Source organism: Oryctolagus cuniculus, chromosome 9, assembly GCF_051225735.1.
Source record: "Oryctolagus cuniculus isolate XC-2025 breed Fujian yellow rabbit chromosome 9, ASM5122573v1, whole genome shotgun sequence".
Taxonomy (NCBI): domain Eukaryota; kingdom Metazoa; phylum Chordata; class Mammalia; order Lagomorpha; family Leporidae; genus Oryctolagus; species Oryctolagus cuniculus.
Genome location: NC_142875.1, coordinates 133861502 through 133888504, shown reverse-complemented (window position 1 = coordinate 133888504; position 27003 = coordinate 133861502). Strand labels below are relative to the sequence as shown.

Below are 27003 nucleotides of genomic sequence, written 5' to 3'. Positions count from 1 at the left end.
ATTCTGGGACCACCTGTCTCTTGACAGCAAATGGATACAACAGTTACAATGTTGAACAAGGCAAAGCCGCCCTCCCCTCGCGGACTGGGGAGGGAAGGCGAGGAGACCAGCTATTCTACTGCGCCGGACTGGAAAGCCGGCGCGCTCCGAGCACATGGCAAGGCCCCCCAAATGCATCTACTACGCCAAGCTCGGGAATGGCCTCTAACAAAGCCACAGCTAACCTCAGATCTTCGGCATGCCTGAGAGTTATCCACAAAGACGCAGGCAGGGACAGGGAGATCCAGTGCTCCCGAGAGAAAAAGGCGCCTTGTAGCAAAGAGCAGAGTGCGGAGGATCTCTGGTTCGCTATGGCCGAATCCAAGCCCAACCCTGGATGCAGGTGTCACAGGAAGCGCCCAATGGAAAGGCTGGTAGGAGAAGCCCCGCTAGAGCTAAGACCGACAGCTGAACGCATCCTCAAGGGGCTGAATACGCTCAAGAGTTTGTTTAGCTGAGAAGAGAGCACAGTCCGGGCGTTCAGCGGGTCAGAGGGGGGTGCAGACGCAGCCAGGGTCCGAATCCAGGGAGAGGGAGCCCCAAACCGCAGGGGAACCAGAGAGTTCGAGGCCAGTGAGGACCACAGGCGCCGGAGAGCGAGCCCCGGCCGCAGCCGGTGCACGCGGGCGCACTCAGGCGCCTCCGTCTGCACAAGGCCCGGCTTCGGCCCGGATGGGCGGCGCGGGCTCCCGGCTGCTGGCGGAGTTAAGTTAAGCACCAGAGACAAAACGCATTTTTTTCCTGATCTCGGAGAAGCAGCAGGGCGAGCCCGAGATGGGTTCAAAGGAGGGCACAGGCGCCAGAAAATTCCCAACGACGCGGGAGCCGAGCCGACTCGGAACCCGGCTCGTCCCAGCTGCTGCGTGGCACTCCGCTGAAGACGAGCCCGCCGCGCCCCTCTGCCCGCACCGCGCCAAGTGCCTGACGCCGAGCACACGCCCGCCTGCCTGCCTGCCCGCCTGCCCTCGGGTCCCGACGCGGCCCGCGCAGGACCCCTTGGAAGAGAAGCGAACCTGGCTCAGACCCAGCACGCTGTGCCCGACCTCCACTGCGTCTCTCTCCACCCTCCACTTCAAAGCGTAGGACTGTGGCACGGCGCCAGCCCGAGTCGCCAGGGTCCGCAGGGAACGGCCCGCCCTGGGCCAACGTCCCGCACACCCGCCCCAACAACTCCCGCCAAGGGAAAAGCGCTCACCGACTCGGCCGCGGGAAACCAGGAACGCACCCGTCCGCCCGCCGCCGCCGTCTGCCAGGCACTTCCGGCGCGCGCCGTGACGTCAGCAGGCGCGCCGCCGCCGAGGCCCGCGGCCGCTCGGGTCTGTTTCTCGGCGCCTGCTCCTGGCCGGCCCCCGCGATGCACGGGGCTCGGCAAAGCTGCAGCAGGAGTCGGGGGTGAGCGGGCCGGGCCGGGGGCTCGCGCGCCGCCACCCCGTCTGAAGGTAAACGCCCCTGAGCCGCGGCCTTTCCCGGCGGCCACAGCGGCTAGCCCTCTGCGCCCTTCTTCCGGAGCTTGGCCCGGCCTGCGCTCGCCGTCCCCGCAGGGGCAGCGTTCCCTGCGCCGGGCCGGGAAGCCGAGGCGAGCCGGCGGCCCAGGTGTTCCCGGTAGTCCCCGCAGCGCCGAGCCGCGCCCAGCTTCCCCGCGCCTTTCGTGGCGGTCGGTTGCCGGGGGTTCAGGCCCGCTGCACCGGCTCTTGAGATCCGAAATCGGTAGCGTTCAGGCGCTTGTTTACACGGGTAATTTGGGCGTGAAAATTAACACTACGGATGTTTGTGAGCGTCAGGTGTTTCTGAATGTCAGGGAAAAAAAAAAAAGAATGGAATTGAAAGTTTACTCGGATGCAAAAAATTGAAAGCCGTGCAGTTCTTTCATAATACGCATTCTCCATAAACTTTGTGGCGATCCCTCCCGCGCATGGATGGCAAAGTTTTTGCACCCGAAAGCAGCTTATTTTTTAATTCTGGTTCCAAGGGTCGGCATCCCTTCAAAACACTGAACCAGCTCATAAGATAAAATGTGTCAGTTCGTAATTTGGTGGTGATAACTTGAGTGATTCTAAAGGGTTTTACATTATCAAAATATGAGGCCAGAATTTCTTAACACCACTCCAGAGAAGGATTGAAATGACAAAGAAAAGTACCTACCCAGGATGTCGGCAGAAATTCCCGACTGAAGTTCTTAGCCCCCAGGCTGCTTCTGGTGGGTGGGCAGGATACTGGACTTAGACCTTTGAGTGCATTTTCTGCTCTTAGCCTGAGGAGAGCTTAAGAGTAGCGGAAAGGTCCGGAATGCTAATGGGGAGGAAACTGGTTCCCCGAGCTGGTGTCCAGGTTCCTGACTGCCCAAGATGTAGTGCGGCTTTAAGTGCAATGAACAAGTCCCGGTGTCGAATGCTTATGACTTTGCATGTTTTCTTTCTTAGAAATGAGTGGTGGATTGGCCCCCAGTAAAAGCACAGTGTATGTCTCCAACCTGCCCTTCTCCCTGACGAACAACGACCTATACAGGGTAAGTTTCATGTCGGCATGTTTTTTTTTTTGTTTTTGTTTTTTTGTCCTGAGTGGTCTGTTGCAGACACGGATGTAGCTCACCCAAGCAGTTCTTTCTGGCAAAATCTTCATGAAGTGCTCCATAGTGTACTTGGACTGTTAGTGAAAAATACATCTGTTACAGAACACCCCGGAACGGGCTGGAGGAGTGGTCACAGAAACCCTGCCCCTACCTGGGTCTGCTTGCCCAACTTGCACCCAGCAGCATATTAATTTAAAGTAGGTATTTTTGCAAAGAACAGAGCAAGGGAGCCAGCAGCTGTTGCCTAATGCCTGGCTCCCTGACAGGCTGTGGGCACGCTTCTTCGAGGTGGAAGTTGGGGTTGAGAAGTGTGCGAGTTCGGCTCACGTCCAGCATCTGGTGCAGCTGCAGTGCCAGTGCCCTCCTGTGATCTGTGACCGCGGTCTCGGAAATTCTGATGCAGTCAGTGTGGGCTGCAGGCAGTCTAGGGGCTGCTGCCAGGAAAAGAAACTCCTCAAGACCAGACCAGACAACAAGATGTTATCTTCTCTGCAGGGGCGAAGGATGGCCTGTGCATCTTGTGTTGAGGAATCCTGTAGGGCCAGCTGCACCACTACCACAGTTCAGGCAGCTGATTTTAGTAGGAGGCAAGGAACCTTTAAGCTAAGCAAGGGAGGCTAGGTGGCCAGGGCCGGATGGTATCTAGCATCAGTGTCCATGGCACTGTAGGGTCGCAGTGGGGCACCGATTGCAGATACAAGTAAATGAAAGAAGTAGAAACTTTCATTTCCAAAGAGAACTTAGAATATTCGTATACCTCTACAAAGTAACAAGTTCTTCATAACACAGAAGGAACCTGTGACTTAGTGAAGTGGAAGCAACTTGTAATGGGCTGGTTTTTCTCCTTACTTTCTTGGCTTTGGAAGTGCTGGTGGGTGGAGAAAGAAACTGATGGGTCAAACAGATTTGTTTCCTTTGTCTCACACTCAGGTTTGGGCAGGTGTGGCAGAAGCTTAACAGTTTGATAAATTTGTTTTCAACTCAGAATAAGGGTGATTGAGGTGAGGGGGCAATCCCTTCCACCATATTCTTTTTTTTTTTCTTAATATTTATTTATTTGAAAGAGTTACAGAGAGGCCGAGGCAGAGAGAGAGATACGGGTCTTTCATGCATTCTCCCATTACCCAAATGGCTGCAATGGTACAGGCTGGGCCAGGCCAAAGCCAAGAGCCAGGAGCTTCCAGAAGATCCAAGTGGGTGAGGGGGCCCGAGCACTTGGACCATCCCCAGCTGCTTTCTCAGCAGGCAGCTGATTGGAAGTAGAGCAGCCAGGACTCCGACCAGTGTCCGTATGGGATCCTGACACTACAGGCGGTAGCTTTACCCAGTACACCTCAGTGCTAGTCCCTCTACCATATTGTTTCACCTTTTGACCTCACAGAAAACACAATTTCCTGTTGCTCCTGCCCTGCAGACAGGCGGTTGAATGGACCTGGAGGAATTGCTACTTTGGGTAGACGTTAGATAGAGATGCTGTATTGGCGGTATATAGTACTTGATTAATTAACATAGCTTGATTTTCAAAGAACAGGAGGAGGTTAACTTGTTCAAAAGAGAGACTTACTGTATTTATTGAGTGCTTATTATGTGCTGAGCACTCTTACAGGTTCTAGAGACACATCAGTGAACAACAAGATAAAAATTCCCTTGACACTCACAGCAGGAGAAATAATGCAAACTATTTAAAAGTCCAATTATGCAGTAGATACTAAGAAGACACCAAGATGTTCAGTGCTAAAGAGAAAAATAAGGAAGGGCTGTTCAGTGTTAGGTTGGAGGTGGAGGTGAAACTCGAGGGTGGGGAGAAGTGCCCTTTAAAAAAAAAAAAAAAGATTATGTATTTGAAAGTCAAAGTTACACAGAGAGAGGAGAGGCGGGGGGGGGGGGGGAGGGAGGGAAGGAGGGAGGAAGGTCTTCCATCCTCTGGTTCACTCTCCAGTTGGCCGCAATGGTCAGAGCTGTGCCGATCCAAAGCCAGGCGCCCAGAGCTTGTTCTGGGTCTCCCACACTGTGCAGGGGCCCAAGGACTTGGGCCATCTTCTACTGCTTTCCCAGACCATAGCAGAGAGCTGGATCGGATCTGGAGCAGCGGGGACTCAAACCGGGGCCCATCCAGCACTGCAGGCAGCAGCTTTACCATCTGTGCCCCAGTGCTGTACTCGTTTTATGGCCTTGAATATGCTGTGCTTTGTCAAATGTTTTGTGTGTGCTTGAGGATAATGTCTTGACAGCAGTATGAATTGTATACAGTGTTCAGTAAATGAAGAGTTGGCTGATTGTGCTATTGGAAAAAAAGAAGGTGACTTTAGAATAAACACCTGAAGCAAGCAAGAGGCAGTTCCGCAGGTGTCTCGGTGACAAGCACTGCAGGAGCTACAAGGGGTCATGAGAGAGAAGCCCACCTCAGGGCTGCCTGTATGACCGTGAGTGTGGAAGGACTTCAGCGAACCAGGGGTCATGAGAGAGAAGCCCACCTCAGGGCTGCCTGTATGACCATGAGTGTGGAAGGACTTCAGCGAACCAGGGGTCATGAGAGAGAAGCCCACCTCAGGGCTGCCTGTATGACCATGAGTGTGGAAGGACTTCAGCGAACCAGGGGTCATGAGAGAGAAGCCCACCTCAGGGCTGCCTGTATGACCGTGAGTGTGGAAGGACTTCAGTGTTCACTCAGAGTGAAATCAGGAGCCATTGGAAAGGGCTCATAGAAAAGCCATACCAGTGTTCAGAATCCAGTGTTCCTAACACTGCAATTCACTTACGCCGCTTTCTAGCATTATACAACTTAATCATAGAACCCGAATGTTACTGTTGGTTCATGTATTAACATATTCTAAAAGACTGTTTTCTAAGAAAGGTGGGGACTATAAGTATAGATACTGGCTGAAACCTTAGTAATAGTTGAGATTGCTTAGCAGGAGGGTGTAGATATAAACTCAACAGATGCACCAGCTATAAAGTGGCACCAGCATAGAGTAATGACTGGAAGGAGGAGGAGCTGAGGGAAACAGATTTTTCCTTATAGAAGCTGTTTTGTGTTTCTGCTTGACAAGCAATGTGAGTTCCTGTCTTATTAAACAGTGATTGCTGGGGCCCCATAGTGGGCTAAGCCTCCACCTCTGGTGCAGACATCTCATGGGTGCCAATTCGTGTCCCAGTTGCTCCTCTTCCAATTCCCATCTGTGCTTATGGCCTGGGAAAGCAGTAAAAGATGGCCCAAGTGCTTGGGCCCCTGCACCCATGTGGGAGACCCAGATGAAGCCCCTGTTCCCTGGCTCCTGGCTTCGGATCGGCTCAGCTCCAGCCCTTACAGCCATCTGGGGAGTGAACCAGCAGACAGAACATCTTTCTCTCTGTCTCTCCTTCTCTCTGTCTATAACTCACCTCTCAAATAAGTAAATAAATATTAAAAAAAAAAAAAGGCCGGCGCCACGGCTCAATAGGCTAATCCTCCACCTGCGGCACCAGCACACCAGGTTCTAGTCCCAGTTGGGGCGCCGGATTCTGTCCCGGTTGCCCCTCTTCCAGGCTAGCTCTCTGCTGTGGCCCGGGAGTGCAGTGGAGGATGGCCCAGGTGCTTGGGCCCTGCACCCCATGGGAGACCAGGAGAAGCACCTGGCTCCTGCCTTTGGATCAGCGCGGTGCGCCGGCCTTGGCAGCCATTGGAGGGTGAACCAACGGCAAAAGGAAGACCTTTCTCTCTGTCTCTCTCTCACTTTCCACTCTGCCTGTCAAAAAAAAAAAAAAAAACAGGGATTGCTCTCATTTTTGTGGTGGGAGAGCTAGAGATGGTGATGTTCTCCAGGCGCTGGCTGGAGCTGTAGAGGACTGAGAACTCAGGCTGAGTTCCAGCGCCCATGCAGTGTTCTTTGTTCTCTGCGCATTTACCACGCTGAGAAATTCTGGACTTAGACAGATACACATGATTCCAGTAACAATGAGGATATTATTGTAGTCACCAAAAAAATTTCCTCTACAGCCTGCTTTATAGACAGCTAACATGGTTCATGAACTGTAAGAAAGAAGCTGGTGTATGAACCTGAACATGTATGATTCTAACGGAAATGCTGAATGTGTGCTCTTTTGTTCCAGATATTTTCCAAGTATGGCAAAGTTGTAAAGTAAGTATTCATAATACTCTTTGAAGCTTCATTTTAAAATTTGTCTGAATTTACTTCTTTTTTTTTTTTGCTTTAATAAAATGGGTACTTGCTATAACAAAATAAAAATACTGTTAACCTTTTTATAAATATTTTTGTATATCAGCTTCCTTTTAAAAGTTGACATTATATTATAAATCCATGTATATACTATAGATATATCCCTATATTCAATTTTTCTTTGATATTCCTTTATATATCGTGATTTGAACAATCTTTATAATTTCTTACCATATTACTTATAAAGTCTAAAACTAATTCTGCTATCCAGTATAAGACCTGATGTCTGATTAAACATGTTTTGGTTATTAGAACCGGTGTTATCAAGTACACTATGAATGGTTTACCACTTATTGAAGGAATAATGTTGAAATGAGTATGTCAATATATGTAACTTCCAAATTGTTTATGAGACTTGAAGTAGGCAGGCATATAGGTTAAAATGGATTAGGCTTGTGAGCTGGAAGACCACGCCTTTGCCACGCCCCTGTGTGACCTCATCCCCCTACCTGGCCACACTTGGGTGCCCACTGTTTACCTTAAGGGAAAGCTTGGCTATATCAGAAAGACTACAAAGGAACAAAAATAGATGATAATAGCAATTATAGATTGCTATTAATAGATGATAATAGCAATTAGGGATAGGAGATAAGAGATTAAAAATAACTTCAGGTTCTCGTATTTAATTCACTGTTTTAAATTGATCTAGCAACTGTATTGTGCAGAAGTAAAAGCAAGATACCACCCTTCTATATAGTAGTTACACACACTTTGGCAAGAACTTAAAATTCTAAGAATTTGGAGCACATTTATTTTATTCAGTTTTGTTTTTGTTTTTTGATTGATTGTTTTTAGAGTATGTTTATTTTGACTAGTTCTTTTTCTTGTATCTTTCCATTAGTGAATGTTAAACTATTGAAGTTGGTGTGCATCATGAAATTATTAACCTCTTTTAAGCTTAGTTTGCTACTAAAAATTGTTATCCAAAATACTTCTAGGTAAATTTTGGGGTCTTCAGATTTTTGAACAGTCATCATCAATCAAAACTCTAGTAATGGTGGTATGTAACAAAAGAGGACATACATGGGCTAGTTTGTAGCTTAGCGGATAAAGCCGCCACCCGCAATGCCAGCATCCCCCATGAGATACCATCTCTGCTTCGGATCCAGCTCCCTGCTAATCCCTGGGGAAAGCAGCAGAGAATGGCCCAAGTGCTTGGGTCCCTGCTGCCCACATGGGAGACCTGGGTAAAGCTCCTGGCTCCAGCCTGCCTCCTGGCCCAGCCATTGCAGCCAACTGGGGAAGGAGGATCTCTCTCTCTCTCTCTCTCCCTCTCCCTCTCCCTCTCTCCCCCTCTCCCCCTCTCCCCCCCTCCCTCTCTCCCTCTCTCCCTCTCTCCCTCCCTCTCTCCCTCTCTCCCTCTCCCTCTCTCTCTCTCTCTCTCTCTCTCTCTGTCACCCTCTCCCTCCTTTCATTCCTCCCTGTCTTAACTTTCAAATAAATAAGTAAACCTTTTTAAAAAGAGCACATATAAGAGTATTCCAAAAAGATCAAGAAAAGTGAATTGAAAGAAAAGTTTATTTTGGTGCAGAATATTTTGAAATCCATGCTTATGAGAATATTCAACAAGTTTGTTGAAAACATGTATTATAAGCAACTGTGGTTTTCAATTTTTTTTACACTAAAATAAACTTTTGATATTCTCCTATATACTAGACATTGTTCTAATTTTTTTGAGCATAGTATCATTTAATTCTCAAACCTGCCCTTCAAGGTAAGTGCTGTTATTATTCTAATTTTATCCTTAAAAGAAACTAGCACTGGGGCCAGCTCTGTGGCATGGTGGGTGGGGCTGCCGCCTGCAGTGCCAGCATCCCATGTGAGCACCGGTTTGGGTCCCTGCTGCTCCACTTCCCATCCAGCTCTCTGCTATGGCCTGGGAAAGCAGTAGAAGATGGCCCAGGTCCTTCGGCCCCTGAACTTGCATGGGAGACCCAGAAGGAGCTCCTGGCTTTGTCTCAGCACAGCTCTGGCTTTCAAATAACTCTTTCAAATAAATAAATGAATCTTAAAAAAAAGAGAGAGAGAGAGAGAGAAAAGGAAGAAACTGAAGCACACAGTAAACCTGAGGTCCTATCGCTAGTTACTGAGGGGACAAGATCTGAAACCAACAGTCTTATTCCAGAACCCATACCTTTAAACCATACAGAGCAAGAGTGGAGAGAGAAGGAACCAGAGATCCTCCATCCCCTGGTTCACTTCCCGTTCAGTCGCAATGGCCAACCGAATCAAGGAAACGGGAGCTGCATCTGGTCTCCCACGTGGGTGGCAGGGGCCCAAGTACCTGTGTGTATGTAAAGAGTTTCTAGTAAGAGAGAGCTCCTGGTGGGTCCGGAGTAGAAGTGAATTTCTAAAAGCTTGTGGATTCCTTGTAGAGATTGGGTTGGAGGAGAACAGGAGCACAGGCAGGGTGCCCTGTCTGAACCAGCACTCCTGCAGTGCAGGGAGAGTAGAGGCTGCTTTAAGTGCAGAGCTGTCTGCAAAGTGAAATGGACAGCACTTTGTGAAGTGCTTATAATGTATGCAGGGTTGCATGAGAGACGGAGTGGCAGGGGTGACACCCAGGTTTCCTGGATAGTGTCTGCTTCATGTGATATGAATGAGTGTATTGTCTGCTTTATATGCTCTCTGCCGCTTTTCCTGTGTTAGAAACATGAGAGTCATCACAGAGTTGTCTTCTTAACTCATCGGTGTCAAATTTTTCTGTTGCCATAGAAGCTGTCACTAGTGACATATTGTAGTTGGCTTACAGGTCTATCTCCATCAATAGATCGTAAGCTTTTAAAAAAAAGTTATTTAAAAGGCAGGAGAGAGAGAAATCATTCTTCGATTTGCTGGTTCACTCCCCACATGACCACACAGGCAGGGTTGGACCTGGCAGAAGTCAGGACCTGCACTGGGGTCTCCCACTTGGATGGAAGGAGCCCAGGCATTGAGCCATCATCTGCTGCCTCCCAGGATGCATTAGCAAGAAGCCAGGTGGGAAGCAGACTAGCCGGGACTTGAATTGGCACGCCAAGGTGAGAGACAGGTGTCCCAAGCAGCAGCTTAATTTTTGCCACAATACCTCCTGCTAAAAGCTTTCTTTAAAAAAAAAAAAAAAACTTTCTTGAAAGTGAGCCAAAGAGAGACTCCGATCTGCTGGTTTACTCCTCAGATGGCCAGGGCTGAGTCACGCTGAAGCCAGGATCTGAATTCAGGTTTCCCCCATGGACGGTAGGAACCCAACTACTTGAGCCATCGCTGTTGCTTCCCAGGTGTGCATTAGCAGGAAGCTGGAGTGGAGAATGGAGCTGTGACTCAAACCCAGGCACTCTGATGTGGGATACTCTATCCGAAGCAGCTGCTTAACCACCGTGGCAAACACTGACTCCAAATGTCAGCTTTTTACTGGGATAAAAACCTTGTCCTACAGCCTTATATGAGAGTACTCCAGAAAAGTTCTTTAAAATGGGGAAATGGAATTAAAAGCTAAGCTTATTTTAATGTAAAAATTGTTGAAATCCATGCATAATTTTTGTAGTTTTGTGAAAGGTGCATTTTTATGAACTTTTGAAAGATACTTCATTTGCTCTGCATGAAGTTCAAAGTTCTCCAAAGTTAGCTTATCTTTTAATTCCATTCCCACAAACTGTGAAGTGCCCTGGTGCTGTTGGTGCTGTTAGTGCTTCCTGCCTAGCCCTGAGGCTGAAGGACCAGAGGAGTAAAGCCAGGTGCTCCTGCGGTTTGTATCTGCCTCTCCAGTTTGCACCTTGAGCTAGGCACTTAGAGGGTACAGATACCTGGAAGGAGTTTGCATGAAAATAGGTGAGATGGGGCCAGCAGAGAAAAGGAGGGATTCATTTTGATGAAAAGAGATTAGGGAACAGATTCTGATCAGAAGAATGAGTAGAATTCTAATGGGCAGTAATTGAGAGGTGCAGGAAGACACATGGACAGAGGCACCAGCTGGGGAAGTGCAGCCTGTGCTGTGTGAACCCTGGATGGCTTATTTTGGCAAGTGGAAGAAGCAGTGAAAGGTGAAGAAGGTGGGAGCCAAGTCGGAGGATACTGATGCCTGAACAAAGACAGGCATTTTAAAGAACCAGGGATTGTTGAGCAAAGGATGATGGTTTCATTTATCCGTGAAGTAGAAGACTTCGTTAGTTACACACGAGTTACCACCAGGAAACCAGTGAGGATACGCTCTTGGGAGTTTTAACACCATCGTGGACAGGACCACAGCAGTGGGATGGGAAAGAGAGACAGAGCAGTGAGGTCACTAACGGCCTGGTGTGGAAAGCCACACTTCTGCAACAGTGTTTTACAGAAACGGTTTATGACTTCATCTCACCTTCACAAATGTGAAAAATTGCCAGAAGTTAAAACTAGTCTCTCTTTTTTTTATTTGACAGGTAGAGCTATAGACAGTGAGAAAGACAGAGGGAAAGGTCTTCCTTCCATTGGTTCACTCCCCAAATGCCACTACGGCCGGCGCTGTGCCGATCTGAAGCCAGGAGCCAGGTGCTTCCTCCTGGTCTTCCATGTGGGCGCTGCAGGCGGAGGATTAACCAAGTGAGCCATGGCGCCAGCCCAAAACTAGTCTTTTGATAGTTCTCAGAACTGGTTGAAAACCGCGCAGTGCTGCCTTTGGAGGTGATAGGCCTACACTGCAGGCTTCACCGAGGGCCTGGGCTTTCTTCACCCTCGGCCTCTGAGTGAACACAGGCACCCTGAGAAGCTCAGCCACTTTGGTGCCCATTTTCCCTAAGTTACTTCCACGTCTGTTGCTTTTTAAAAAAATTAGACATTCCTTTTCTCAATGTGGTGGCATCTTTTATCAGTGTTAAATCCAGCGTCTATACAGACCCAAACCTGAGTGGAATAATTTAATATATGAAAATTAGTCTTGAATAAAGTCTCATTGCATCTTCTTGTCTGTTTTCCTGTTATGTGGGTTTTAGAAAATTGTTAACCTTTGTCCTTTTTTTGCTATTTATAAATAATTTCAAATTTATAAAAGTTTGAAAAGTAGTATAAAGAATATGTAAATTTCCTTTATTCAGAGTCAGTGCATTTGGCATTCACCCTCATGTGCTTTATTCTTTACCCTCTTCTTTCATCTGTGCATATGTGAACAGTTTTTCTGATTCATTTGGGCATGAGTTAGAAAAATCACTGCTCTTAACTACTAAGTACTTGAGTGTGTTACTTAGAGATACATCTTAACTAGAATAGAATTACCAACTTCACAAATATAAAAACACAGCACTCACTGAGTCCACCAGTTGTTTTGCAGTTTTGTTAGTTGACCTCTTATAATGTCTTGCATAGCATTTTTCTGCTTTGGTATCCAGCCACAATCAGATATTGCTTTAACTGTCCTTTCTTTTTAGCGTCCTTTTGTGTGGAAGCTGTGAAGAACACGGCTGCCACCTGCTGCTTTTCCCTCGTGAAGAGATTGATATACCTTCTGATAGCTTTCGTAGAGGCACACTGTCTGTCTCTTGACTGGTATTGGTTTTGATCAGAGTAGCGTCCTGTGTCTCCGCTGTATATTTTACCTTTTTTAATTAATTAGCAGTCTTACTATTTTGCAACAAAATTTTAGACTGGACGTTTGTTGATGGTTTCCCTGATCAGTTCTTCACCATGACTGTTTTGGGTTTTTTTTTGTTTTTTTTTTTTTTTTAAGATTTATTGATTCATTTGAAAGTCAGAGTAACATAGAGGAGAGGCAGAAAGAGATCGATCTTCCATCCACTGGTTCACTCCCCAATTGGCAGCAACGGTCAGAGCTGTGCCGATCCGAAGCCCGGAGCTTCCTCTGGGTCTCCCACATGGGTACAGGGGCCCAAGGACATGAGCCATCCCCTACTGCGTTCCCAGGCCACAGCAGAGAGCTGGATCAGAAGTGGAGCAGCTGGGTCTCGAACCGGTGTTCATATGGGATGCCAGAGCTTCAGGCCAGGGCATTAACCTGCTGCGCCACAGCGCCGGCCCCACGATGGCTGTTAAAAAATAGTGGGTTTTTCCTTATGCAGTGCCCCTACTCCTTTACCACCACCCTTTGGCATTCACCCTAGGGAAAAACCCTCCCTGCCCTTCCCCACATTTGTCTGTCTATTAAGGTATAGACTTAGAAATCCCTGCTTTTTCTGCGTTTTGTAATTCATTACTGGAGCTAATTGTTTTGGTACTCAGATAGTCCTGGATTTGGTCAGCGCGGTCTCCTCCCAGCTGGCTCATCGTGGACCCGTGCTGCTCCACCTCTGGAATCTGCTGTCTCTCCAGAACGCCCTGCTGACATTGCTGTGGGCTCCGCTTCGTGGCCCACAGTGAGCAAGAACCCACAGAACAGACTGTGGTGGTGCCGGTGACGGAAGGCAGACTGCGCCCTCACCTGTCACCGCTACACTGTGTGCTCTGGCTAAGCACCGTGGAACCTCACTTCTGTAAAAGAATATTACGAATACAATTAGATGCTAATGCCTAGAAAAATAAGTAAATTGTTTCTGTTTGTGTAGGAGAAAACACCCCAGTCCTGTGGTGTTTTTGGCAGAGGAGAAGTGTAGCTAACTCTCGGAGGCAGCGCTGTGTCTCTGTTCCCTTCACCCGCCTCCCTAGGCTGACTCCTCATCGAAGCTGCACCCCTTTAACACTTTTCTTAAAAACTTGAGTTTTCCAAGCATGACTGTCTGTTTCTTTTATCACTGCCTCCTCTTTTTAACTGCTGTTTTGTGCTTTAAGGGTTACTATAATGAAAGATAAAGACACCAGGAAGAGTAAAGGGGTTGCATTCATTTTGTTTTTGGATAAAGACTCTGCGCAAAACTGCACCAGGGCGATAAACAACAAACAGGTAAGCATGCCTTCCCGTCAGGGTTTGTGACCCAGAAGCCTCTGTGTGCATGCAGGCCTCAAGACTAGGGGTGCAGTAGATTCTGGGGCTGTTTAATTTATGGAAAACAAAATCAGTCAAGGCTGTACTGGGTTCCCAATGCTTTGGTAGAATTTGAGAAATAAAAATACTGCAGGGTAGAATGTATCACACCTAGAAAATAAAAGGGAATTGAAGATTTGGGGACATGAGAGGAAGCAGCCAGTGTCCTGTCTCAGGGAAGCGCGCCCTGTGCACTGATGCTTTTCTCCGGTGCAGTTATTCGGTAGAGTGATAAAAGCAAGCATTGCTATCGACAATGGAAGAGCAGCCGAATTCATCCGAAGACGGAACTACTTTGATAAATCCAAGTGCTACGAATGTGGGGTAAGTAAACCAGAATCTTAATGGAATTTTCCAAAGCTTACTGTGAGGTATTTTTAATGTCCATCTTTTATATTTGCTTGTCAATACTTCTTACTGGTTAAAAAAGCCAGGTTGTGACAGTTGGCTTAGAACCTGGAGACTAATCTAAGTGATGGAAACAAATCTCAAGGTGAGCTGAGTTAGCCCATGTATAGAGGTTTGCTCTCCCATTTCTAAGTGTATCTCATTGTCTTGAAAGATTTTAGGAGACTGGCATCGTGGTACAGCAGGTTAAGCCACCACCTACAACACCAGCATCCCATAAGGGTACCAGGTTAAGTCTCCGTTGCTCCACTTCTGATCCTGCTCCTTGCTAATGCACCTGGGAAAGCACTGGAATATGGCCCAAGTGCTTGGGCCCTTGCACCCCTGTGGGAGACAGAGAAGAAGCTCCTTACTCCTGGCTTCAGCTTGGTCCAGCCCTGGTAGCTACAGCCATTTGAGGAGTGAACCAGCAGGTGAAAGATCCCTCCTCTCTGTCTCTCTGTCTCTGTCTCTCTCTGTCTCACCCTCTCTTTAACTCTGCCTTTCAAATAAATAACTGACTCTTAAAAAGAAGATTTTAGCAACTCACACAGTCTTGTTCACTAGATGGTGTCTGTTTCCCAGCATTTTGCCAGACTTCAAGCACATGGTTCAGTCCCCACACTATCATATGGCCCATCTTCCACAGGATATTGTGTTCAGAAATGTTTCATTTCCTTGCCTGTCGTTTTGCTGTTTTGTTGATGAGCTGTCTCCATGTTATCTTCCCTGCTTCTCCTCATGATTCCCTTATAACCTGGGTTTGGTGGTCAGGAGTGACACACAGCCATAGAACAGTGTTGCACCAGGCCCACAGGTGTGCCAGGAGAGTTTCAGACTGGGCGTCAGCAGCTGGTTGCTAAAGTGACTCCATAAATCACCACAAACAGAGCCTGCAGATGCTGAGAGGCATTGCTTATGGTGTGGGAGACGAGAAATCCCTGGGGGTCCTTTGCCCACTGCCACTCCTGCTGTCCTCAATGGGTGGCGAGGAGAAGCGAAGCCCACTGCCCCTGGTGTATGCTTTTTCTGTCAACCCCGACTCTAAAATCTCCTAAATAAATGTTTAAGAAAAGTGTTCCAAAGTCACAGAGGAGAGAAGGAAGTTAGAGTCAGATTAGTATATGTCCTCCTGTTCACCGTGAGCTCTGGGAGGACCTGCTCATCCATTCCCTTTCCTTTCTAGGAGCACCACAGGTTTCTTACACCTTGTATACTTCGTATTCCTTGACTTTGCCCTCCCCGGAATCTGCTTACACTTGTTTAGCTGCACCATTAAACCCGTTTTTCACGTGGGATGTGGTAAGGTGCTTGGTGGTCCATTGTTCAAGAACACGGTTTGGGTGCTGCATCAAATAAACTTGAAAAGCATGATTTTTTTTTTTTTTTTTTTGGACAGGCAGAGTGGAAAGTGAGAGAGAGACAGAGAGAAAGGTCTTCATTTGCCGTTGGTTCACCCTCCAATGGCCAGCACGGCCGGCGCACCGCGCTGATCCGAAGCCAGGAGCCAGGTGCTTCTCCTGGTCTCCCATGGGGTGCAGGGCCCAAGTACTTGGGCCATCCTCCACTGCACTCCCTGGCCACAGCAGAGAGCTGGCCTGGAAGAGGGGCAACCGGGACAGAATCCGGCACCCCAACCGGGACTAGAACCCGGTGTGCCGGCGCCGCAAGACAGAGGATTAGCCTATTGAGCCGTGGCGCCGGCCCTACATGATTATTTTTGTCCTCTGTTCTAATATTGGCTTGGTCTCTCCACACCCCATAATATCTCTTAAATGTATGTATTGAGCTATTAACCTGCAAGTCGGATTCAGAGCTCTCATGTTTCACAATTCAGTACTGCAGCTTGTTACAAATAATAATCTTTTTTAAAAAAAGATTATTTATTTGAAAGTCAGTTACACAGAGAGAGAAGGAGAGGCAGAGAGAGAGAGATCTTCCATCCGCTGGTTCACTCCCCAGTTGGCTGCAACAGTCAGAGTTGCACCGATCTGAAGCCTGGAGCCAGGAGCTTCTTCCTGTTCTCCCACACAGGTTCAGGGGCCCAAGCACTTGGGTCCTCTTCTACTGCTTTCCCAGGCCATAGCAGAGAACTAAATCAGAAGTGGAACAGCCGGGTCTCGAACTAGCGCCCATATGGGATGCTGGCGCTGTAGGTAGCAGCTTTACCCACCATGCCACAATGCTGGCCCCACAGATGATAGTCTTAACCCAGCACTGGAAAGCAGGAATGCAGTGCAAGCCACATAGGAGAGACTTCAGAGTTCATGGACAATTGAATTGTAAGATAGGTTTATTTTGGTGTGAAAATGTTTTAATTTCATGCATAGTTGTTTCATAATAGGCATTTTCTGTGAACTCATTGAAGATACCACATGTGTAATTTTAAAATTTTCTAGTAGTCACATTAAAAAAGTGGACCGGCACCACGGCTCAATAGGCTAATCCTCCACCTGCGGTGCCGGCACTCCGGGTTCTAGTCCCAGTCGGGGCGCTGGATTCTGTCCCGGTTGTTCCTCTTCCAGTCCAGCTCTCTGCTGTGGCCCGGGAGGGCAGTGGAGGATGGCCCAAGTACCTGGGCCCTGCACCCGCATGGGAGACCAGGAGAAGCACCTGGCTCCTGGCTTCGGATCAGCGCGGTGCACCGGCCTTGGCGGCCATTGGAGGGTGAACCAACAGCAAAAGGAAGACCTTTCTCTCTGTCTCTCTCTCTCAGTCTGCTCTGCCTGTCAAAAAAAAAAAAAAAAAAAGAAACAGGTAAAACTTAAGAATACCTTTTATTTAACCCATTGTTTATCTAAAATATTACAACCAAAATTGTAAGTTATTTAAGTATTTTACATTTTTTTTGACAGGCAGAGTTAGAGAGATATAGAGAGAAAGGTCCTTTCTCCATTGGTTCACCCCCCAAATGGCCGCTACGGCCGCACGCTGCGCCAATCCGAAGCCAGGAGCCAGGTGCTTCCTCCTGGTCTCCTATGTGGGCTCAGGGCCCAAGCACTTGGGCCGTCCTCCACTGCACTCCCGGGTCACAGCAGAGAGCTAGACTGGAAGAGGAACAACTGGGACAGAATCCGGCTGGGACTAGAACCCAGGGTGCTGGCACCACAGGTGGAGGATTAGCAATGTGAGCCGCGGCGCCAGCCCAAGTATTTTACATTTTTCATAATAAATCTTTAAAATTCCATGTGTAGTTTACATTCATGTATCTTTCCATTCAGATAAGTAACCAGTTGCTGTGTGTGGCCAGTGACCACTCTAATTGGACAGTGCAGATGTAGTTTAAGATACAATAGAGCAAAATAAAATAATAGAAAAATTGAGGAAGACAGAAGTTTCCTTTTAAAAAAAATTTGTTCGTTTGAAAGTCAGAGTTACATATATTGAGAGAGAGATCTTCCATTCTCTGATTCACACCCCAGATAGCTGTGACAGCCACAGCTGGGCCAGGCTGGAGCCTGGGAGCTGCTTCTAGGTTTCCCACGTGGGTGAAAAGGGCCCAGTACCTTCTGCTGCCTTTCCCAGGCCATTAGCAGGGAGCTGTACTGGTAGGGGACAGTAACCGCTGCCTATATAGAACACTGCCCACCTATTTGTTTTTTAAACAGTATCTTGTTTACACTTAAAGGAATACTCTTATCCCCACTTTATGAAATAGTAACTTAAAGTTTGTACAGTTAGGGTAGATGATCCATTTAATTTGAATTGTTTTACGTCTTGAGTCAGGATTTAAAATGTTTGAGTGAAGAATACTTTTCAGTAAAACTAACAAAATATTCCCTAGTTGTTAGAGTAGCTTGTTGGGAGTTAAAATAGCATATAGACTCTTCCTTCTAAATATTACAGTAATGGATTTTTTAAAAGGTTGATTGACTGATTGATTTGAAAGTCAGAGAGAAAGAGGTCTTCCATCCACTGGTTCACTCCCCGATTGGCTGCAATGGCTGGAGCTGCGCCAATCAGAAGGCAGGAGCCAGGAGCAGCTTCTGGGTCTCCCACGCAGGTGCAGGGGCCCAAGGACTTCAGCTGTCTTATACTTTCCCAGGCCATAGCAGAGAGCTGGATCAAAAGTGGAGCAGGCGGGACTTGAACCGGCGCCAGCCCCAGCAATGGCTTTTTAATCATTAACATCCTTCATGTGGGAGTAAACTTTTTATTTCTAAAACCTTTTAGTCATAAGGTGGTAGAAGGTTTCTGTTAATGGCAACAAATGTATTTTTCCTTTCCTTTTTAATATGAAACAAAAGGAAAGTGGACACTTAAGTTATGCCTGTCCTAAAAATATGCTTGGAGAACGGGAACCTCCAAAGAAGAAGGAAAAGAAGAAAAAAAAGAAAGTTCCTGAACCAGAAGAAGAAATGTATGTATAACTGCTTTAGTAAACCCGACTTTGTGTTAGTTCTGTCTTTCCCATTGGGTGACTGCATTCTGACACTGCTTCAATCCCTCAGTGAGGAAGTAGAAGAAAGTGAAGATGAAGGTGAAGACCCTGCCCTGGACAGCCTCAGCCAGGCCATAGCCTTCCAGGTACTGAGCTGCTCTTTGCCAGGCTCCTGGGCTGCAGCCATGCGGTGCTGCTGTTTCCTTGCCTGCTTCCCTGACTGTCTGCACAGGCAACCTCTGTCTTTCCCTCACCTGCTAACCTGTAGGCGACAGGGTCTTTCTCTGCAGTCCAGAGCAGCGTGAATGAAAGCTCCCACGGGTTCCCCCAGGTGTTGAGGGCCCACAACTCTTTCAGTATCTAAGTCTGTTTTCATTAAGGATTTGAACAGAACTATTTGATTGAAATGAGTTTAGGCCCACCAAAAATACAGTTTAGAAACTGTCCAGAATAATTTTGAGTTAACATTGCGATTGGGTCAGAACTTGGCAAGAGGGATATCTTACTGTCTGCAAGGCCTGGGAGGGCAGGAAGTGTTGGTATTTGTGATGTGCGGTGGCCGTGTTCTGGATTAATGCACCATAAGTAACATCTAACATTTTGCTGATTTTGTTTTGTTTTCTGAATTGCCTTCCAGCAAGCCAAAATTGAAGAAGAACAAAGAAAATGGAGACCCGGTCCAGGGGGTCCCTCCACATCCGATGACTCAAGACGGCCGAGGATAAAGAAAAGCACCTATTTCAGTGATGAGGAAGAGCTCAGTGACTGAAATGGCATTTACTGTGTAAATGTCCCTAAGATGGAAAAGCCCGGGAGCGTACAGTTCAGCTGAGGGCCATGGTTACCTTTAGAATTTGAGATAAAAACACTTAATACCAAACAGTTTTTCACTAGAAAGTAGTTCATAGGAAATTTAAAAATAAATGGAAAGTATTATGTTTCTCTCTTGCCTTAGCAGAGCACAGTTTGAGCATCCCTAATCTGAACTCCTGAACACTGCACAGTCTGAAGCCTTGTCAGTGCCAGCACAGTGTCTCAGGCAGGACAGCGTGACAGTGTTGCACACCCTGTGTCCTGCTGCCTTCAGGCTGTGTACATAAAGCTTCACAAAACCTAGTGAAGTTCCTGTTCAGGCTTGGGCCCTTCCCATCCCTGTGGTAGCTCATGATGCTGTGCAACTACTAGAAAATTCAGAAAAACCCAGAAAACAAAATACTTCTGGCCCCAAGTGTTTCAAATAAGAGATACACAACCTATACTAAAAATCAGAACTTGCTACTACTAATCTGAAAAGAGCTAATGTTAATAAAAAATAAGAAAGTATTATAATGCTGTTGTCATCCCATGAGAAAAAGGTATTAAAATGATTTGAGATGTTCATTCCAAAACTTTACTCGGTTTGATTGGTTTACATGGCTTTCAAAACTTAGTCTTCAAAACAAATGCTTCATAAAATGTTAATAAACTTTTTCAAAAGAATTTTGTCTGTAAATAGAGGTGTTTCATCATTTTTTAATGTATTTATTTGAAAGGCAGAGTTACACAGATAGAGGAAGAGGCATAGAGAGAGAGAGATCTTCCATTGCTGGTTCACTCCCCAAATGGCCGCAACCCACTTCTTTCCGGTCTCCCACATGGGTGCAGGGACCCAAGGACTTGGGCCATCCTCTGTTGCTTTCCTAGGCCGTTAGCAGGGAACTGGAGCAGAAGTAGAGCAGCCAGGACTCAAACTGGCACCTGTTAGGGATACTGGCATGACAGGTGGTAGCTTTACCCACTACACCACACAGCAGCCCTGTCATCTTATTTCTTTTTTCTTTATCTCAATCTGGATAGGTGGTGAATACCTGTACAGTAGTAAAGTAGCTGTAGAAGGTTTGTCACCAGTGTTTTGAGGACTGACAATGATAGGAAGATCCAGCTGAGCAATTTGGATTTCAGTAAGCTCCAAGCGTCTTCAAGTTCCCCATCCTGTCAGACTCCTCAGTAATGTATTTGACCTCAAAAAGAAAAGCGTGTCATCAAAGCAGTTACTCCTGCATGCCGGTACAGCACCAGACTGTACTGTCTGAGAGCAGCTACTTGCAAACTCCCTAGCTGTGTCTTAGGATACGTATGACATACTGCTAAGTGAAGTACTTACTTCTGTCATTTAATTTGTAAAGGGGGGAGGAGAATTTTCAATCTCATGGACTCCTTGCAACTTCACTTAATCCTCCTGTTGTGACCATGTGGATACTTTGGGGCCAGCGCTGAGGCATAGCAGGCTAAGCCACTACCTACAATGCCAGTAACCCATTCGGATGCCAGTTCAAGTGTCAGCTGCTCCATTTCTCATCAGCTCCCTGCTAGTGTGCCTGGGAAACCAGCAGAGCACCCACATGAGAGACTCAGAAGAATCTCTCAGCTCCTGTCTTCAATCCGGCCCGGCCCCAGCTGTTACAGCCATCTGGGAAGTGAACCACCACATGGAAGACTTTTCTCTCTTAACACTGCCTTTCAAATAAATTATCTTTTTAAAAAATGTTCATTAAATTCCTATTTTTGGTGGTTTTATAACTGTAAATAGTTTTAATTTCATGTATTATATTTGTGTCTGAAGCCTTCCTATACATATACTGCTGTAGGTGGTTATATGGCTGTATATTTTGTGTGTTTTTGTACTATGTGAATACTTTGTAAGAACACTGATGTATTTTTCAGTTCCTAAAAGCAGTAAAAATATTTCCACTTTGAAAACTACAGAGGCAATGAAACTGTTAACCATCCTCTGCAAGGAAACCCAGCAAAATAACTGCATCTGTACCTTCTGTTACTAAGTAGTCACCCAACACGAAAATTGAAACCAAAGAAAAAAATTGGGAAAAGTTTTCTGTGAAAGTGTATGGAGTGGTGGATGTCTTATCTCTAAAGCTGGGAACCCCAACTCACAGAACCCAAGCAAAGCCCCAGTGGGCCAGGTCTGTGTCACAGAACCCCATTCATGAGACAAGTAGGGTCTGTCCCACTTAGCCTGCACAGGCAAAGGGTATTCCTTAGCAGAGTGGTACCTGTTTTCAGTTTGAACCAATGTAGTCATGACTGTAAAAATTTCTTGAATTTAGGAGCCAGTGTTGTGGTGCAGCAGAATAAGCCCACCCTTGGGATGCCAGCGTCCTGTATCAGAGCACCAATTCAAGCCCTGGCTGCTCCTGTTCCAGTTCAGCTCCTGGCCAGTGCACTGCAAAGGCAGCAGAGGATGGCCCCCAAATGCTGGGGCCACTGCCACCCTTGTTGCAGACTCGGATCGAGTATTAGCCTGCTGGCTGGTCCAGCACCCACCACTGCAGCCATTTGTGGAGTAAAACAGCAGATAGAAGATGTCTCTCTGTTGCTCCCTCTTTCTGTAATGCCACCTTTCAAATAAATATTTTTTAAAAAAGAATAACCATTTTAGAGCTGTCCTTTCTTAATGGTTTTTCTGAGACTGAAATAGTCTATGAAAAAGAACATTTCAGTTAGTTCAAAAAATCAGATATGAAGGTAATTAACAACTTCTTGCAAAATAGAGGTAAGAGATAATATTACTTAGATGCAAACTTTTAGTTTTCAAAAATAACTATATTGTGTGGAAGAATCCAGAAAAAGCAGACCCTGGAGTGCCACTTCATTTATGTAAAATTCTATGATATGAAAATTGATTTTAAAGAGTTATCCTCCAAAAAGTGCAGTATTTAAGAAAATTAAGTTCTTCAGGTAGGAATTAAGTAACACCAGATGATATATCAGATCCACATAAAGAAAAGGAAGCTGCATTGTGGCACAGTGGGTTAAGACACCACTTGCAGGCTTGCAACCCATATTAGAGTGCTGGTTTGAATTCTGGGTCCTCCACTTCTGATGCAGCTTCCTGTAATATCCCTGGGGAGGCAATGGATGATGGCCCAAGGTCTTAGGTTCCTGCCATCCATGTGGGAGGCCCAGATGGGAGTTCCTGGCTCCTGACTGGCCTATCACTGGTTCAGTCATCTGGGGAGTAAACAAGCAAATGGAAGTTTCTCTCTCTCTCTCTGCCTTTCAAATAAATTTTTAAAAAAATTTAAAGAAGAAATCAAGGATACTATAAAATATGTTGACTTGCATAGTAATAAAAACTCAACATATGAAGATTTTTGGGATGTAGCTAAAGCAGCAGGTAGAGGCAAACTTAGAGATTAAAAGGACTACAGGGGCTGGTGCTGTGGCATAGTGGGTAAAGCCACCACCTACAGTGCTAGCATCCCATATGGGCACTGGTTCGTGTCCCCACTGCTTCACTTCCGATCTTGCTCTCTGCTATGGCCTGGGAAAGCAGTAGAAGATGGCCCAAGTGCTTGGGCCCCTGCACCTGCGTGGGAGACCCAGAAGAAGCTCCTGGCTCTTGGCTTCGGATCGGTGCAGCTCCAGCCATTGCAGCTAACTGGGGAGTGAACCAGCAGATGGAAGACCTCTCTCTCTCTGCCTCCACCTCTCTGTAATGCTGCCTTTCAAATAAATAAATAAACCTTAAAAAAGAAAAGAAAGAAATACCTATAACAGGACAAAGAGGCCAAATTAACAACCAGGGCTACCACCTTAAGAAACAAACAAACAAAAAAAGACTACACCTAAAACAAGCAGGATTGAAATAAATAAGTGGACTAGAAGTCAACGAAATAGAAAAATAGGGAAAAAAAAAGTCAAGCCAATGTAGTTCTTTGAAAGATCAACAAAACTGGGAAATCTTTAGATGCGCTGGCCAAGGCCGAGAGAGCGAGAGCCACACAGGGAGACAGAGGGGACATCACTATTGACAGCAAGTGAAAGCATTGTTAGGGAACACTGTGAACAACTTTATGCCAACAAACCAGACAATCATGGTGTAATGGACAAATTACTCGAAAGACAGCCAAAGTGACTCAAGGAGAAAGAAAATGTGATAATTTCACATACTCGTCTTCTATTGCTGCCATTCCCTCAAATGTATGGCCTTAAAACAACACATTTATTATCCTACAGTTCTGTTTTCTAAGATTGGTCTGTGTCTTTGAAAGTAAGAGTTACAGAGAAAGAGAGGCAAGGTACAGAGAGAGAGAGAATCTTGAATCTTGCATCTGCTCTTCACTCCCCAGGTGCAGTGGGGAGGGCTGGGCCAGCCGAAGCCAGGAGCTTTACCCAGGTCTCCCATGTGGGTTCAGGGCCCAAGGACTTGGGTCACCTTCCACCGCTTCCTCCAGGCACAGCAGCAGGAAGCTGGATTGGAAGTGGAACAGCCAGGACTGGAACCAGCGCCCGGAGGATGGGAGATTCACAGGAAGCAGCTTTGCCCACTGCCACTATGCCACAACGCCACACCACAGTGCACAGCGCCTATCCTACAATTCTATAAAGCACAGCCTAATGCTGGGTCTGAGCCTCAGTGGGGGAAAGGTGAGGTGTCGGCATACCTGCACTCTCTCTTGAAGTCTCCAGGGGGCAGTGTGTCTCCTTGGTTTCTCCACTTCTAGAGGAAGCTTGCCTTGGCTCAGGAACACCTTCCTTCCCCCATCTTCAAAGCAATCGGTGGGGGGTCAGGTGCTCTGTACAACACAGCACTCGGGTCTCTTCTCCCTCTTTCACTTCTAAGAATCTTTGTTGGGGGGAGTGCTTGGGGTAGTGATTAGCAAGCCACTCAGAACACCTACAACCCATCTAGGAGTGTGTGGGTTCAAGTCCCAGCTCTGCTCTTGGTTCCATCTTTCTGCTAATGCACAACCTGGAGGCAGTGTGATGGCTCAAGGGGTGAGCTTCTGCCACGCACGTGGGAGACGCAGGTTGAGCCCCCAGCTCCGGGCTTTGGCCTGGCCCTGCCTTAGCTGTTGTGGGCATTTGGGGAGTGAACTAGAGATGGGAGCTCTCTCTGTCTCTGTCTCTCTCTTTCTCTCTACATTTCAAATAAAATAAATTATTTTAAAAGTATCTATGGAAAACCTACAGCCAACATCCTTCTTAATGAAGAAATGCTGAAGGCTTTTCCCCCAAGACTGAATGAAGCAAAAATCTTTGCTCTCTCCTCTTTGGCAATTTCCTAGATTCTAGCCAGCAGACCCTAGCAAGAAAAAGAAAACAACAAGCCTCCAGATTCAAAAGGAAGAAATAAAACTGTCTTGATTTCGGAGCAGCATTCTTCTCTGTGTAGAAAATCCTAGGAAACCCACCAAAAGTTATTAGTGCTAATACATTGAGCAAAATCACATGATTCGAAATCAATACCCAACTATCACTGGCTTTCCTCTAGCACAAAAGGATATGAAAATGAAAATAAGAAAATAATTACATTTTCAATATAATAAAACTAATAAAATGCTTAGGAATAGGTTTCACAAATAAAGTGGAAGATTTTATGCACTGGAAAATAAAATTTTATACATGGAAAATATAAACATTACTAAGAGAAATGCTAGAAGATTGAAATACATGGAGAGACATTGCACGTTCATAGTCTGGAAGGTTCACTGTGATCAACATGGCAGTACTGATACATGAATTCAAAGCACTCTGATTCAACTTTCCACAGGCATATTTTTTCAAAATTGGCAAGCCAATCCTAAAATGTAAAATTAAATGGAAATTACAAAGAACCCAAGATGGCCAAAAACAATCTTGAGAAACAAGGTCAAATTTAGAGAACCTATGCTACGTGATCTGAAAATCTAAAGCCACAGTAAGGAAGAGAGTGTGACATAAGGGTCATATGAAGAGAAACAGAACAAAACTTCGAATACAGCAAGAAGCGACTTGCAGTCAGTTGGTTTTTGACAAGGTCCGCTGGCAATCCAAGGGGGAAAGATGTTGCAACAATCACATGTCCTGTGCAGAGGAAGGCTGCTCTCCATTGGCCATCGCAGGGTGTCACGAGGAACTGCCAGGCTGAAGGGCCAGATCAAGCCGCTCAGTCCGCTCGGCTGCTGAACTGGATCCAGAGAGAACAGGGTGGGCCGGACTGATGGTGCTCGCCACCAGCCCTCTGGCCTCCCTCCCGTCAAAAGAAGACTCAAGACTAATTTTCCGATTTTCTGGGAGAACACTCAAGAATAAACACCTTCTACAGGCTGTTTAAATAAAAAATATTACATTTCTAAAATTTGATATTGTTTGGCTCTAGATATGCTTACCAAAATGGATCTTTTATAAAAAAAGTTTTTTTAATATTTATTTATTTGAAAGTCAGAGGTATCCAGAGAGAGGGGCCAGACAGAGATCATGCACTGGTTCACTCCCCAGACGGCCACAACAGCCAACACAGCCCAAGGCTGAAGCCAGGAGCTCCTTTCAGGTCTCCCACATGGGTGCAGGGGCGCAAGCACTCGGGCCATCCTCTGCTGCCTCCCCAGGCCATTAGCAGGGAGCAAGTGTTTGGGCCTCTGAACCCACTTGGGAGACCTGGAAGAACCTCCTGGCTGCTGGATTTGGCCTGGTCCTGCCGGGGGCCGTCGCAGCCACCTGGGGAATGAGTGGATGGGTGATCTCTCTCTGTCTCTCCTTCTCTCTCTCCATGTAACTCTGACTTCCAAATAAATAAATAAATCTTAAAAAAAAAAAAAAAAAAAGGCAGAGCAATTCCACCTGCTAGTTCATTCCCAAATGCCTGCAAAAGCTGGGGCTGGGCTAGGCTAAGGCCAACAGCCAGGAATTCCATCAGGGTCTTCCACGCAGGAAGCAGTGACCCACTACCTGAGCCATCGCCATTGCCTTCCAGGGTGCATGCGAGCAGGAAGCAGTGGAGGCAGAGACGTGGTTCAAACCCAGACGCTGTGATACAGGATGCAAGTGTCCAAGGGGCATATCACTGCTGATGGACATCAGGGAGGCTTTTCGGTGTTGTTCAAATGCAAAGAACAAACAGGAAGCCCCGTCATTATCGCCTCGTCCAAAGCCACTGCAAACGGCAGTGTTTTCCAGAGGCTGCCACAGCACAGGTGTTGCCTATTAATGCTGCCTTAATTTCTGGAAACTCACAAAAAGGAAAGAACTCAGAAGTTTCGTTTCTTTTCGCCTGCAAAGCAGGCATCCCATATCGGAGTCCTGGCTGCTCCACTTCTGACCCAGCTCCTCCTAATGCACCCGAGAAAGCAAAGGAAAGTGCTATCCACGTGGGAGGCCCTGGTGGAGTTCCAGGCTCCGGGATTCAGCCTGGCCCAGCCCCAACTGTGGTAGCCATTGGGGAGTAAACCAGAAAGAGACAGAAGATCTCCTTCTCTATATCTTCTTCTTTACCTGTAACTCTTGTTTCCAAATAATGTCTTTTTTAAAAATAATAAATAAATTGAATAAATGATCTGGATCATTTTTTAAAAATTTACCTCTCAGGGCCAGAGCTGTGGCGCGGTGGATTAAAGCCCTGACCTGAAGCGCTGGCAACCCATATGGGCACCGGTTCTAGTCCCAGCTGCTCCCCTTCCGACCCAGCTCTCTGCTATGGCCTGGGAAAGGCAGTGGAGGATGGCCCAAG

General features: G+C 46.7%; 2 protein-coding genes across 57 annotated transcripts in view; one reads left to right on the top strand and one right to left on the bottom strand.

The window, feature by feature from the left end:
- The window catches only part of PPHLN1 (periphilin 1), a 105022-nt gene extending 103648 nt beyond the window's left edge, over positions 1-1374 (bottom strand). For 14 of the 47 annotated variants that reach the window (XM_051850942.3, XM_051850947.3, XM_051850943.3 and 11 more), the window contains exon 1: positions 1235-1365. The gene's annotated coding sequence lies outside the window, so the exon portion shown is untranslated. Of the gene's footprint in view, positions 1-1052 lie in introns of all 47 variants that reach the window. The other 33 variants (XM_051850946.3, XM_070049674.2, XM_089304031.1 and 30 more) reach the window with 12 other exon arrangements.
- On the top strand, positions 1337-21939 carry ZCRB1 (zinc finger CCHC-type and RNA binding motif containing 1). Of its 10 annotated transcripts, none has more exons than XM_051850968.3 (8): positions 1337-1478; positions 2460-2545; positions 6698-6726; positions 13555-13666; positions 13964-14071; positions 18382-18494; positions 18586-18661; positions 19153-21939. In XM_051850968.3, the coding sequence occupies exons 2-8, from the start codon at positions 2462-2464 to the stop codon at positions 19282-19284; spliced, it is 654 nt and encodes a 217-aa protein (XP_051706928.1). In that variant the 5' UTR covers positions 1337-1478; positions 2460-2461; the 3' UTR covers positions 19285-21939. The 10 variants fall into 10 exon arrangements, with proteins under 10 accessions (XP_051706928.1, XP_069905791.1, XP_069905792.1 ...); XM_070049690.2 differs by having other exon boundaries at positions 13009-13666; XM_089304050.1 differs by having other exon boundaries at positions 1416-1478; positions 6585-6726.
- The last annotated feature ends 5064 nt before the right edge of the window (positions 21940-27003 follow it).